The 12,071-nt window shown below is 37.5% G+C and overlaps 2 protein-coding genes across 2 annotated transcripts; one reads left to right on the plus strand and one right to left on the minus strand.

The window, feature by feature from the left end:
• Positions 1-1,213: 1,213 nt before the first annotated feature.
• On the plus strand, positions 1,214-8,879 carry LOC121762072 (WD40 repeat-containing protein HOS15-like). Its single transcript, XM_042157834.1, has 14 exons — positions 1,214-1,380; positions 2,896-3,041; positions 3,132-3,585; positions 3,746-3,840; positions 3,957-4,003; positions 4,681-4,825; positions 4,935-4,998; positions 5,965-6,123; positions 6,246-6,367; positions 6,927-7,001; positions 7,164-7,217; positions 7,286-7,359; positions 8,238-8,312; positions 8,395-8,879. Exons 1-14 carry the CDS (start codon positions 1,320-1,322, stop codon positions 8,612-8,614), a joined length of 1,791 nt encoding a protein of 596 aa, XP_042013768.1. The 5' UTR covers positions 1,214-1,319; the 3' UTR covers positions 8,615-8,879.
• Positions 8,880-9,215: 336 nt separating this feature from the next.
• LOC121760222 (putative cyclin-A3-1) lies at positions 9,216-11,689 on the minus strand. Its single transcript, XM_042155869.1, has 7 exons — positions 11,105-11,689; positions 10,537-10,769; positions 10,271-10,423; positions 10,144-10,177; positions 9,912-10,061; positions 9,690-9,824; positions 9,216-9,598 (listed from the first exon to the last, which is right to left on the minus strand). The coding sequence occupies exons 1-7, from the start codon at positions 11,390-11,392 to the stop codon at positions 9,527-9,529; spliced, it is 1,065 nt and encodes a 354-aa protein (XP_042011803.1). The 5' UTR covers positions 11,393-11,689; the 3' UTR covers positions 9,216-9,526.
• Between the last annotated feature and the right edge of the window lie 382 nt (positions 11,690-12,071).

Consider the following 12,071-nt stretch of genomic DNA (forward strand, 5'->3'; position numbering starts at 1 on the left):
TTCATAGCATAGTACTCATAGCGTAAATCCATTTGACTTGACGTTTTTCAATCCTATTTGTGTCGCCATTCCACCAACTTTCGTCTTTTGATATTGTATTTCTTGTTGCATCATAGAGGCTTCTACATTTATTATTGCTTGTAGCTTTTCGAGGTCAGTAGATCGTATTATCGTCCACTCTTTCATCGATCATGTTAATGGTCCAAGACATACTTTTCATCATCAAGTGATCATCAAAGATCGTATCAATCAATGTATCTATAAATCCACAATCCATTTTGAATACCAAAATCTCTCTAACCAACCAAAAAGATGAAATAAACTTGGCCAAATTTCAAATATTTGAGATAAAATTGGAAAAAGTGCCAAACTATGGGATAAACGTGACATCTATCTGTTTTTTAAGAGCATCCCCAATAGAAAAATAGTCCAGCCATAGCCTAGCCACAAACCCCTCCTGCCACATCAGCAGCACTAAAAACTCCTCATGCAACATCATCAGGACAAACAACTGGACAAGCAATAGCCCAGCCATAGCCTAGCCACAATAAACAAAAGTATAAAAATAAATAATTAACAATCATACAAAATACGGAATTAAATGTACGACACAGATAGGGGAAAATCAATAATAATATTAAAAAATTTAAAAAGTACATTAATTAAAAAAATTACATTAATTAAAAAAAACTCATCTTCCACACACGAGCCCCCCGCCTCCGCCTCACTCCTCGTCGTCGTCGCAGCTATCCAGTGTTGGATATTTTAGTGTAATTGGATTAACTTGATTGATCAATATGATCATAATGAGACATCAAATAAGTTGGAAGTGCGGAGTGTACACTTGTTTGAATTCGTTATGATTGGACGGGGGTTCGGGGGCAGCGCCCCCGAGAGCGGGGTCCAAGGGGCGGCAGCCCCTGGCGGGGTCCAAGGGGCAGAGCCGTCGAGCTGGCCGATCGGGAGCCTACAATGACAGCCATCCGATCGGCTAGCGCCCGCAAATCGGCGTGCGCTCGTCATTTTCTCGCCAATTTGCCGCTCGCCGGCTGCAATGGTTCGGCGAGCGGACCGGCCAGCGTCGGTAATCGGCTAGCCTGTCCGCTCGCCGCCATTGTGGTTGTGGATGCTCTAAATGAAAGTAACAATTGAGCAAGTCGAGGGTACTTAGGTCTTTTCACACTCCCGGTTTCTTCTAAATCCCTAATCGGAAAAATCTCAGTCCTAATTCGCAGCAGTATTCTTCCCCCAAAATCTCTCTCTCACCCAAATTTGCAGATAAAGAGAGAGAAAGCTGTACATGCAGGGGATTCTCCAAAATGATTGCAGTTACCTCCGCCGAGTTGAACTACCTCATCTTCCGCTATCTTAACGAATCTGGTAACTCTTGCTCTCTCTCCAACTATCTTAACGAATCTGGTAACTCTTCCTCTCTCTCCATTCTCGAATTGGGTACTGAGTTTCCAGAATCATAATTGGGATTAATTTATGGTGCAAATTGAGGTATATGGTATCGCTATTGTTAATACTGGAGAAAGGTTTCGTTTTTCTTCCATTTTATTGGTGGTGGGTTGCAGGAGTGATTTCTTATGCTGGCGCAATTAGGTTGTTGAATTGAATTCAGATAAGGATTTTGAAATCAGCAGCCCAATTAACTTCAATTTTCTTGGGGTGGAGGGTTGGGTTGCTGGAGTGATTGATTATGGTGGCGCAATTAGGTTGTTGTGTTGAATTCAGATTTTATGTTTCTCCAACTGGCCGATACGAATTTATGAATTAGGCAGACAAGTAACTTCTAATATAGATTTAGGGTGGATTTTTGCTAGTTATGGACCAGCTCAGAGAGGTGGAGCTTGATTTGAAGCTTTAGGAAACATGGTTTTTTGTTAGGGAAGTAGAATTTGTTCATTCTTTTAGGTTTGGGATACTGTTTTTGTTGGGTACAAACCCATCCTACATCGGATGAGTGAGGGAAGTTGGAAGGAGTATATAATTCCTGTCCAATCCCAATTAGTTTGAGGCCTTTTGGGAGTGACCCAAAAATAAATCCGTGCGGGCTTGACCCAAAGCGGACAATATCAAACTAATGTTGCGGTCGACGATCCTAACCGTTTTTAATTGAAGATATTAGATGTTATGGTTAATTGGTAATGACAAATGCATGTAAGAAAAAATGAAGTGTTTATGAGTGTAAACAGAGTAAATGATTCCTTATGCTTAGATGATAAGGGAAGTATACTTGTTCTTAAGGTAGTCGTAATGTTACCTCTAGATGCTTCCAGAGATATAGGAATTGGGCCGTTAGAAGGAAGTTAACGTTGCAAGCTTGACAAAGCCTGCCTTTCTTATGATTTGAATACTGACACTGGTCACACTAAAATACATGTTGTTAGATATTGCAAGAAACTGGTCAAAGGCTTAATTGATTGATTTTATGCAAGTCCCCTTTTTACATTATCTATAATGTGGTTGTGCAATGTGTATTTCAGTAGAGAATTAATACTATAATTTTCTATGGATTTTTTTGCTTATCACTCATGTGTTGTACTGACCTCTCCGTCTTCATTAATTTTATTGCTATTTTTCTAATATCTTTTATCAAGGTCGTGCCTTTATTGCTATTCTGCTGAAGCTAAGCTATTGGTTCATAACGAAAATTTACTAGCTTTACACAGGGGTACCATAAATTTTGTGAAAGTGTATTATTATAGCTTTCTTCTTGTTCTTTGGGTGGGGATGCAAGATATTGGAACATGATAATGTTAATGCTCTAGTATTCGTTATGCAATAGTCATATGTTCTACTGTTCATTATGCAAAGTTCCTTGGAGAATACGTACTTTGTAACTACAATTTCTTAGCATAATTAACTTTTTATTGGAATAATTGTTTTCAGGATTCACGCATTCTGCGTTCGCTTTAGGATATGAGGCTGGGATCAATAAAAGTAATATTGACGGTAACCTTGTTCCACCTGGGGCTCTCGTGACATTTGTTCAGAAAGGAATTCAGTATCTTGAACTAGAAGCAAACTTGACTACTGTAAGAGTGCCATACTGTTAAAATCTCAGTAATTAGAGATATATGTTTCCCTTGTCTCTGTATTCTGTGCTGATTCTTTCACATCCTCAGGATGATTTGGAAACAGATGATGATTTCCAGTTCCTGCATCCTTTGGATCTGATAACAAAAGATGTGGACGAACTTCAAAGGATTATAAAAGAGAAAAAAGAAAGTATACAGAAGGATAAATCCAAGGGAAAAGAGAAAGAAAATGTTGAAAATGGTCGGGAACATGACCGCAAACTTGCGATGGAAAGGGAAAAGGAAAGTGCAAAAGAAAAGGAGAATGAAAAACAACAAAGAGAGAAAGAAAAGGAAAGAGATAGAGAAAGAATGGAGAAAGAGAAGGAGAAAGAGGAGGAAAGGGAAAAGGAGAGGGAGAAGGAGAAAGATAAAGGAAAAGAAAAAGGAAAAGAAAAAGAAAAAGAAAAAGAAAAAGAAAAGCCCTTTGAGGACGTCGGTGGTGTAAATCACATGGAGGATGAGGTTAATGGTAAACATGAGGAGAATGGAAATGATGGAGGTAAGATCCATCTCAGATTCTTTTACACTCATGTACTTGTCATATGATGCTGTAACTATAAAATCTTCCTTGAGTGATTAGATTTGGTGTCTTAATGTGCAGTGTTGCATCTTCTGTCACTTTTCAAGAAATGTAACTTGTTTTGTATATTATATTATAGGGCCAGAACCCATGGATATTTGCGCTAGTTTACCTTCCGTGCCCTGTGAATTCCCAAGCAGCGATGTAACAGTTTTGCAAGGTCACACTTCTGAGGTTTGGTCATATTATTGCGAAATTCTTAATCTCCATTTCTGATTAAAAGAGGAACTGTGATGAATATATTGTGTAGTTAGGGAGCATGCCTTTCTAATGCTTCTTTACATTCACAGGTTTTTGCCTGTGCATGGAATCCTACCGGGTCACTTCTGGCTTCTGGGTTAGCTTAAACTTCATATATTACTTATTTTAGATAAATTATGTTCACTTTCTTACTTTTTTGGCATTTTAATCCTCTCTATTTTTCCCATTGTCTATCAGACATCCCTGGTCTTCTTCATGTATTTGAAATGTTTTGGTTTTATTTGAACAATCTGTGTGTGGGGTCTAATCCTAGTTCTTCATTTATGGATTCCTTCCTGACCGTGCATGATATTATTGATTGTTTGTGGCATATGAGGTATGGCTATACTTAGTTATTGGTTTGTCAAAGAGACCTTCCGGTGATAACACTCTCAGTTTCTACCTTCTGGTATTATGACCAATAGTTAATAAGGCTAGACCGAGACTACTCTTCTCTCATGTAGGGTTTAAATCTCATCTGGCACAACAAATAAACTGTCTTGAAGCAATAATACTTGAGCGGTTGAGCCTATATCTGCAAATAAAAAGAATAACTACAAATTATAAGAAATTTAGAAAAATGTGATTGGTAAGTTAGAAAAGGAAGTCTTCTAACATGGTGATGCATCTTGTTTGTTTTATATCTTATGAATTCATTAATGTACCCTCCAGATTCCCTAGTTCGCTTTCCCCTTAGAAAATGACATATATCACACTTGATTAGTCACTGTCGTCCGGGCTCATCCTATGCTCATTATGGCTATTGTTTGATAGGTCTGGAGACTCAACTGCCAGAATTTGGACTATTGATGGGCCATCTAGTTGCAATACAGAAAATGGGCCTTCCAATGTCGTACTTAGGCATTTCAAGGGTAGAACAAATGAGAAAAGCAAAGATGTGACAACACTAGACTGGAACGTAAGTATTATATATGAAATTTTGTATTTGTTATTCAGTTAATTCATTTCTCTTTCCGTGCTGGATGTGGTCAATCTGATGCCTATAAAGAAACTTGAACAATCTGTAGGTTGACGGTACGCTGCTTGCTACTGGCTCTTATGATGGCCAAGCAAGGATATGGAGTAAAGATGGTTAGACTTCCTCATAATATTATTTGTTCAAAATTCAAATCCATGCCTCATTTAATCTTGACATTCTGTCTGAAATCACGTGAACAAAACCGTTTTACTTTGGCCTATGGTATAATTTTTTATAAAGGTTGATTTCACGAACCAGCTCATTACCTTATAGTTAATATTTTTGTGTTTGAATTTCTGATTCTGCTGCAAACTTCGTCTTGTTTTTTTGTTGAATTATATAGTATCTTGAAATTAGATTGTGTTGTGCATGTCGTGGCTTTGCATGTGGAAGGCACTTGGCCTTGATGTATCAAGCAAATAAAGTCCAAATCTCTTGAGGAGGGTCTCTATTAGTTATATATTGGTAATTCAAAAATAAAAATAAACACAAATAAAGTGGAGGCTTGGAAGTTGTATTGCGATAGTTTAAGAAGAAACATTGTTAAATTTAGGAGCGGAAACCATAGAAGGAAAAGTTGTAGCTTAGTGCTTTACTTTCGGACAGGATTGGTCCCGTCAAGTTGGATTTCCCCTAGCCTATTCAGAGATTTACTGAATTGCTTAAGTATTCCATCCTAATATGTTTTTGTTATTTAAGATTTAAGAAAACAATTTTCAATAGTTGTCACACGTAAGTGGTTCTCTAACAACATAACAAATAACAAAGTAATGGCATTCATATGGACTAATAGGAAATTCATTAGTGAAGTTCTGGAAAATAATTGTCATTTACTACAACAGATAGGAGACCTTGATTACATATCTGGAGAAGAAAATGTTGATCTTGTAACAATGCCATACAATTTAAAGTTGTATGCATGCACTTAGGTGTCTAATCATTAAGTTGTTAAAAGTTGGAATGAAAATTCATTGCTGCAGAATTACATATTCTAGTGTTGTATATATAAGCTCTAATGGTAATTAGGATCCACTCTCGTTTCACATGTGCATGATGTGCCGTGCTTTCTTTTCTTCCAGGGGAATTGGTCAGTACACTAAATAAACATAAGGGGCCTATTTTCTCCTTGAAGTGGAATAAGAAAGGAGATTATCTTCTTAGTGGAAGTGTTGATAAAACTGCAATTGTGTGGGATATTAAGACAGGGGAATGGAGACAACAATTCGAATTTCACTCAGGTGCTTTTGTATCCTTTGTCCACTGTTCTGCTTGAGCTTGTTCTTCTGTTTTTGTAGGTGAAAACAATACTGGGAAGCTTTTGTTTTCTAACTTTTATGATTTTGTGATTATATACTTGCAGCTCCTGCCCTGGATGTTGATTGGCGAAACAATGTTTCATTTGCTACATGCTCGACTGACAGCATGATATATGTTTGTAAAATTGGAGAGAACCGGCCGATCAAAACTTTCTCAGGGCACCAGGTTCCTTTCAGTTTTTACATTTGTGACTGCCTTTTACCTGTACTTGACATATACCATCATTTGGAAGAGACAAGGTTTCGTTGAATACTATTCTGTGTACCATGTGGCAATCTAGAAGGAACAGTCCCTTATTTGAGGGCATTAGCCTGAACAGCATCCACATATATGGCCTTGATAAATGTCTAAACAGGTCAGAAAGTGGACTGGTTTTCAAATCGAAATTACATAAATAATTTTTATTGGAAAAAAATGAAGGAACTATGTACTCAGCAGAAAATCTTGAGAAGGGTGTAAGCGGTGCATGTCTGAAGGGATTTTCTTCATGAAGACATCTACACTATTAAACTCTCTGCAACCCACCTCGATAACTTTGAGTTCCTTTATGTCTTTTTATTACCTCTCCCATCTCATACACTTCCTCAAGCCTTTATTACTGAGCTCTCTTCTAAAATTACATTGTTAATGATCCTATCAAACAATTCACTCATTAGTTCTTCATTGACTTCAGTTTTACTTTCTATAACTTCATTCACATTAACATTTGAATGTGCTTCTTCAGTGTGAAGTTAATGCTATCAAGTGGGATCCCACAGGCACACTTCTGGCCTCATGCTCTGATGATTCTACTGCAAAGGTTAGTCAATTTTGACACAGGATTTTTATCAGCTAGCAAAACCAAATGTTCTGACAAATGTAACCCAATGACTTGTTTTTATATGAATTCTAGATTTGACTCTTTCTAATATGTTTGTCTTTTGGCATCTTGTAACCTATGTTATGTTTAAATGTAATGCAGATATGGAGTATTAAACAGGACACATGCTTGCTTGATTTAAAGGAACATTCCAAAGTATGTTAATCTTTTTTTCCATTGACACTGCGGATTTGAGTTGCTGATCCATGGACATTATTTTTCAGGAGATATACACTGTCAGGTGGAGTCCAACAGGGCCTGGTACGAACAACCCAAATCAGCAACTGGTGCTGGCAAGGTACTTATGCTGCACAACTATGGAATGATTTTAATTCTGCTGTTTCCATTTAGCTGGCTGCCACCTTCTGTTTCTTGTTCCTTTCCACATGTGCAGAATCCCACGAAGATTAAAAAAAAGAAAAACAAGGGGAACAAATTATAAACGAAATAAATGAGATCAGCAAAAGGAGAAGGAAAGACATCAATACTTATGATAAACCTAAAACACTTATTTGTAGTGTCAGGTGCATGTAGGATAAGGCTAAGTTGGCAATTCTGGCTACTCCTTAATACGTAGTTTATAGTGCCATTTATTTAAGACCAAAGAAGTAGAAATCTGGGCCATTCCGCACCCCACCACCATCACCATCACCATCACCATCACCATCACCATCACCATCACCATCACCATCACCATCATAGAGATATAAGTCTATGGTTTGCTTGTGCTTATTTCGTAGAATAAGAGGAAAAGGCCTATGCATGGGGTAACGACCTAACATCTTGAACCTTTGGCTTAGATTTAGCTGTGAACGAGTTCTGGTGTCTTCTCAGAGGTTGGCTCCAATAATTGATAATCATCTTAAATTAACCAAAGTTGTTTTGGAACGGGATGTATTCGCTATTTTCTCAATCAGGAGGTAAAAAATCTCATGTTAGATTTGTCTACGGCAATATGTTCTGGTTCAGTTATGGGAAATGTCTGAAATAACCAAACTAGGAAACCTGCACGGAGGAAACTCTTAAGAGTATGAACCTCAAGAAGGAGATTATCGCACCATGCCGCCTTTTTTTTTGTTTGTGTTTATGCACTAATTTTTTCCTTTATCCTAAACGTAGTGTTTTTTATATGCCTTTCTCATCTTAGCTTGTTTTCACATTCACCGATCTCTGCAGTGCCTCGTTTGACTCAACCATAAAGCTGTGGGATGTAGACGCAGGACATCTTTTGCACAGCTTAGATGGCCACAGGTATGTGCTGAGATTATTGAGCCATTAAAGTGACTTGTATAACAACAATAATGTTACTGATATTCATCGATTATCAATCCAGGGATCCTGTTTATTCCGTTGCATTTAGCCCCAATGGCGAGTATTTGGCAAGCGGGTCACTAGATAAATGCTTGCACGTGTGGTCGGTGAAGGAAGCAAGGATTGTGAAGACCTTCAGCGGAAATGGTGGGATATTTGAAGTTTGCTGGAACAAAGAAGGTGACAAGATTGCCGCTTGTTTTGCAAACAACGTTGTGTCCGTGTTGGACTTCCGAATGTAGAGATGACAGCATTCTTTGTGCATTCATGTCCTAAAAGCCTTACTTTTAGATGCTGACTTAGTGTAGGCCTCAATCTGTTATGAATGGTGCTGTTAAAACCTTAGAATTTCAGAAAACCACAGACCTAATTGATGTGGTTTTGTAAAGAGCTTTCTTTTAAATGTAAATTCTCATTAATGCTGTGTAGGGGGATATGGGATGTCATTGACTTGTAGAAATTCTTATTGAGGACCATGGTTTGCATGATCTTGTCTTAATTTTTCTATTGATCTGTGTCCAAATTCATGTGTTTATATCATTAGAATCCTTAGATGAGTTATCTAGGCTACCAAACAAGTGCTTGTTTGTCTCATTTTTTTCATTAACATTGTTGTAGTCTAATTATTTGAATACACAGCAATTCTATATTCTTTTACTCCATATCATTTTGATGTGTCAAATTTAAAATGCAGTGATCTCGATTGAGTTTACACATCAAACTAAATTTATTATATTATCTAATTGATTTATTTTACCTAAATATAAATAAAAGTGAAACAATCAATGTATAATTCAATGTCCAAATTTTCCTATCAACATGTCCAAATATTGAGAAAACTTATTTAACTGAACTAACATTTATTTGATGAATCTCAAAGAGTACAATTTATTATTTGCCAAACAATCAAAGAGTGCTGTTAACCAAAAGAGACCAGCACAGAATGAAAGAAGAAGAATATTATTTGCCATCAAGCAAAAACTTTCAAGAATGTCATATAAAATGTAAAGGACTCTAGTGAAGATGGTGATTATCCCGAGGTCGAAACGAAACCAAACACACCCTTATTTCATTGACAATGCAGCTATAAACTGTATTATTTAGGTATACAGCTATATGTACACTGAAAGATTTTATCTCTTCAGCCCCTAAACTTAATCTTTGATATCTTTGAAGAAGAATTCCGGCACTTGTGAAGGTGGAGACAGCGTTGCCACACATTTGAACTGTTGCAAGTACAATCATTTCAAAAATCAGTAATCTGCATTCAACAAGCATGAACTAACCATAGGAGATATGTTTACAGTTTATACACACCTTATGTTGCTTGTATTTCTCCTTGATAGCAACTAACTTGCTTCCTCTCTTGCTCGATTGCAGCTCAAAAAGGATGTGAACACATTCTTTCAGATCGGATGGTTTGTATTTCGAGTATTGCTGCAGAGCTGAGTTCTGTCGTAATCATAACATTCAGTAACTCAGGTATGAAATGAAGATGGTTCAATTCATTTTAAACCTATCTCAAACGCGTGTACGTACCCAAGGATGTTGCTTAGGTTGGAGAGTGAATCGTGAAAGGAATATGACCGAAGCAGCCACCAAAGACGGCAAGAATTTCAGGCATTCATAATCGAGCAAACTCAGTTCTGCGAGGTAGTAACCTAGGAACTCCAACTGTAGATTGTAACTCTGCAAAAAGACAACATAACAATCAGAACAACATGAGACAGAACAAAAGTAAGCGTGTTCAGATTTTCGAGCATGAGCTCACCTCATTATCTCCTTGACCAATCCTAGTGAACCGACTGCAATTCAAACACGAAACAAACAACCCTCTTAGCCTCATCACTGAGAACACAACAAGTGATGACAAAACACAAATTACAGCAAATCTTTACCGGAGAAATGTCTTTGTAGTTGGATTTCCCATCTCAAACTTGAGAGATGTGAGCATGTCCGACTCCATCTTAACTATCTCTTCCCTAGTATAGGTGTTGTCCGTGATGTAACAGAAATCTTCCACATGGGTAGGCTTAATCTCCTCATATTTCCTGCAAATCAAGATCCAACACAAAAGCATCTCAGCACAGCTTTACACACAACACAGCACGACACGACACATTGGCTCAATGAAGAGACACAGCACAATCAATCTAGTCCTCACCAGGCAATGAGCATTGCTGAAACTCCAACAAGCTGAAGCCTTTGCCTGGTAACGACATTCGAGGATAAGAATCTGTCAATGTACGACACTCCTAGGTACAACGTATCGGATTGAAGCTTGTACTCCTCAGCAACCTCCACTAACCAATCCACCAAAATCCCCCTCATGTTTGCAGTCACATCTTTCTGAACTTTCCCAATATAATCCGACAACGGCCTTCTATTCGCCTCCTTCTGCACCACAAACTCCCACTCATTACTAACTAATAGATCCCTAAATTAATTCACCCAACAGTTATCAAATTAACACAATCCTAAATCAAGAAACATAACAAATTGGAAGATCATAAATCATCTATCACCAAATCAGCATTTCTTGACTAAATAAACTAAACAAGGAAAAGATCCAATCCAAAACAGTAAACATTACAATGATCACATCACTATAAACCCTAATTAAAATCCAAATCAATTCAATCAACAAACACTGGAACCATGCTAATTTCATTTTCTTCTCATTCAATCACAAAAGGAAATGCAACTCAAATCAAAATCAAAATCAAGCTCACCTCCATTCTGTGAAGATACTCATAAATCTCCGAAGCATAAGCTACACACAGCTGCGGATCATGTGATTTCTCTTCCGCATCCGAATTCAAATCCTTCTGTACCCCCTTCGCATTCCTCTCCAGCTTCCTCCTCTTTCCCCCTTTCCCCAAACCCAGATTCTGCGGAGTCAAAACATTCTGAATCTCACCCAAAACCACTCTCTTATTCGGGCGCTGCAGCGTCTCCTCAGCAGCTCTCTTCTTCGCCGCCAAGCGAGTGATTCTCACGCAGTTTGCTTGACCGGACATTGTCAGCTGCGAGAGAGGGAAAGAGGTTGCGATGAGAGCTGCGAGCTGAGAAATGGTTTTAGCAGAAAATGGGAGATGGAAATGAGATTATAAGGTATGAATGCCGCCATTGTTTCTGAAAAAAATTGAGGGCGCCGGGAAATTTGCACGAAATCTTGAAATGAAATTGAAGAGGGATTTTGATTTGGGGTTTAATTTTTTGGTAATAAAAAACATTGAAGGCCGATATTGCGCCTAATCTGATTATTTTTTTGACTGATTTTTGAAATTTTGGAAATTGGGGATTGGAGGGGATGAGTTTCCCGGTTCTTTGAATTTTTGTTTATTTATTTATTTCGGTGATTTAATCAATTATTATTATTGTTCACAAGATTCTGGAATCCAAGAATGTCTACTTGTAACCAAATGCAGTAAAACTTTCATTTATTTCTATAGAGCAACTTATTTTCAACATTTGTAAACATGTGTGTTTATCGATATTTTGATGGATATTTTTCTTAGTTAAATTAACTCATTGGATTAATATGTGGCATTGACCGTATTGTAGACTATTATTTGTCGATAAAGGTAATTATGATATTAATTAAGGTAATTCAATATTAAATACTCCCTCCGTCCCCAATTAAGAGTCACTCTTTAACTGGGCACGGGTTTTAAGGAAGTGTTTGAATGTGTGGTA

This window comes from Salvia splendens, chromosome 13 (assembly GCF_004379255.2).
Source record: "Salvia splendens isolate huo1 chromosome 13, SspV2, whole genome shotgun sequence".
NCBI lineage: Eukaryota > Viridiplantae > Streptophyta > Magnoliopsida > Lamiales > Lamiaceae > Salvia > Salvia splendens.

Excerpts from the sequence above, each read along its gene's own strand:
- LOC121762072 (XM_042157834.1), top strand. The coding sequence starts at position 1,320 with ATGATTGCAGTTACCTCCGCCGAGTTGAACTACCTCATCTTCCGCTAT. Across the intron at positions 3,042-3,131 it reads TAGAAGCAAACTTGACTACT|GATGATTTGGAAACAGATGA; the intron begins GTAAGAGTGCCA and ends TCACATCCTCAG. Across the intron at positions 6,124-6,245 it reads ACAATTCGAATTTCACTCAG|CTCCTGCCCTGGATGTTGAT; the intron begins GTGCTTTTGTAT and ends ATATACTTGCAG.
- LOC121760222 (XM_042155869.1), bottom strand. The coding sequence starts at position 11,392 with ATGTCCGGTCAAGCAAACTGCGTGAGAATCACTCGCTTGGCGGCGAAG. Across the intron at positions 10,770-11,104 it reads AGTATCTTCACAGAATGGAG|AAGGAGGCGAATAGAAGGCC; the intron begins GTGAGCTTGATT and ends TTTGTGGTGCAG. Across the intron at positions 10,062-10,143 it reads TTGGTCAAGGAGATAATGAG|AGTTACAATCTACAGTTGGA; the intron begins GTGAGCTCATGC and ends GTCTTTTTGCAG.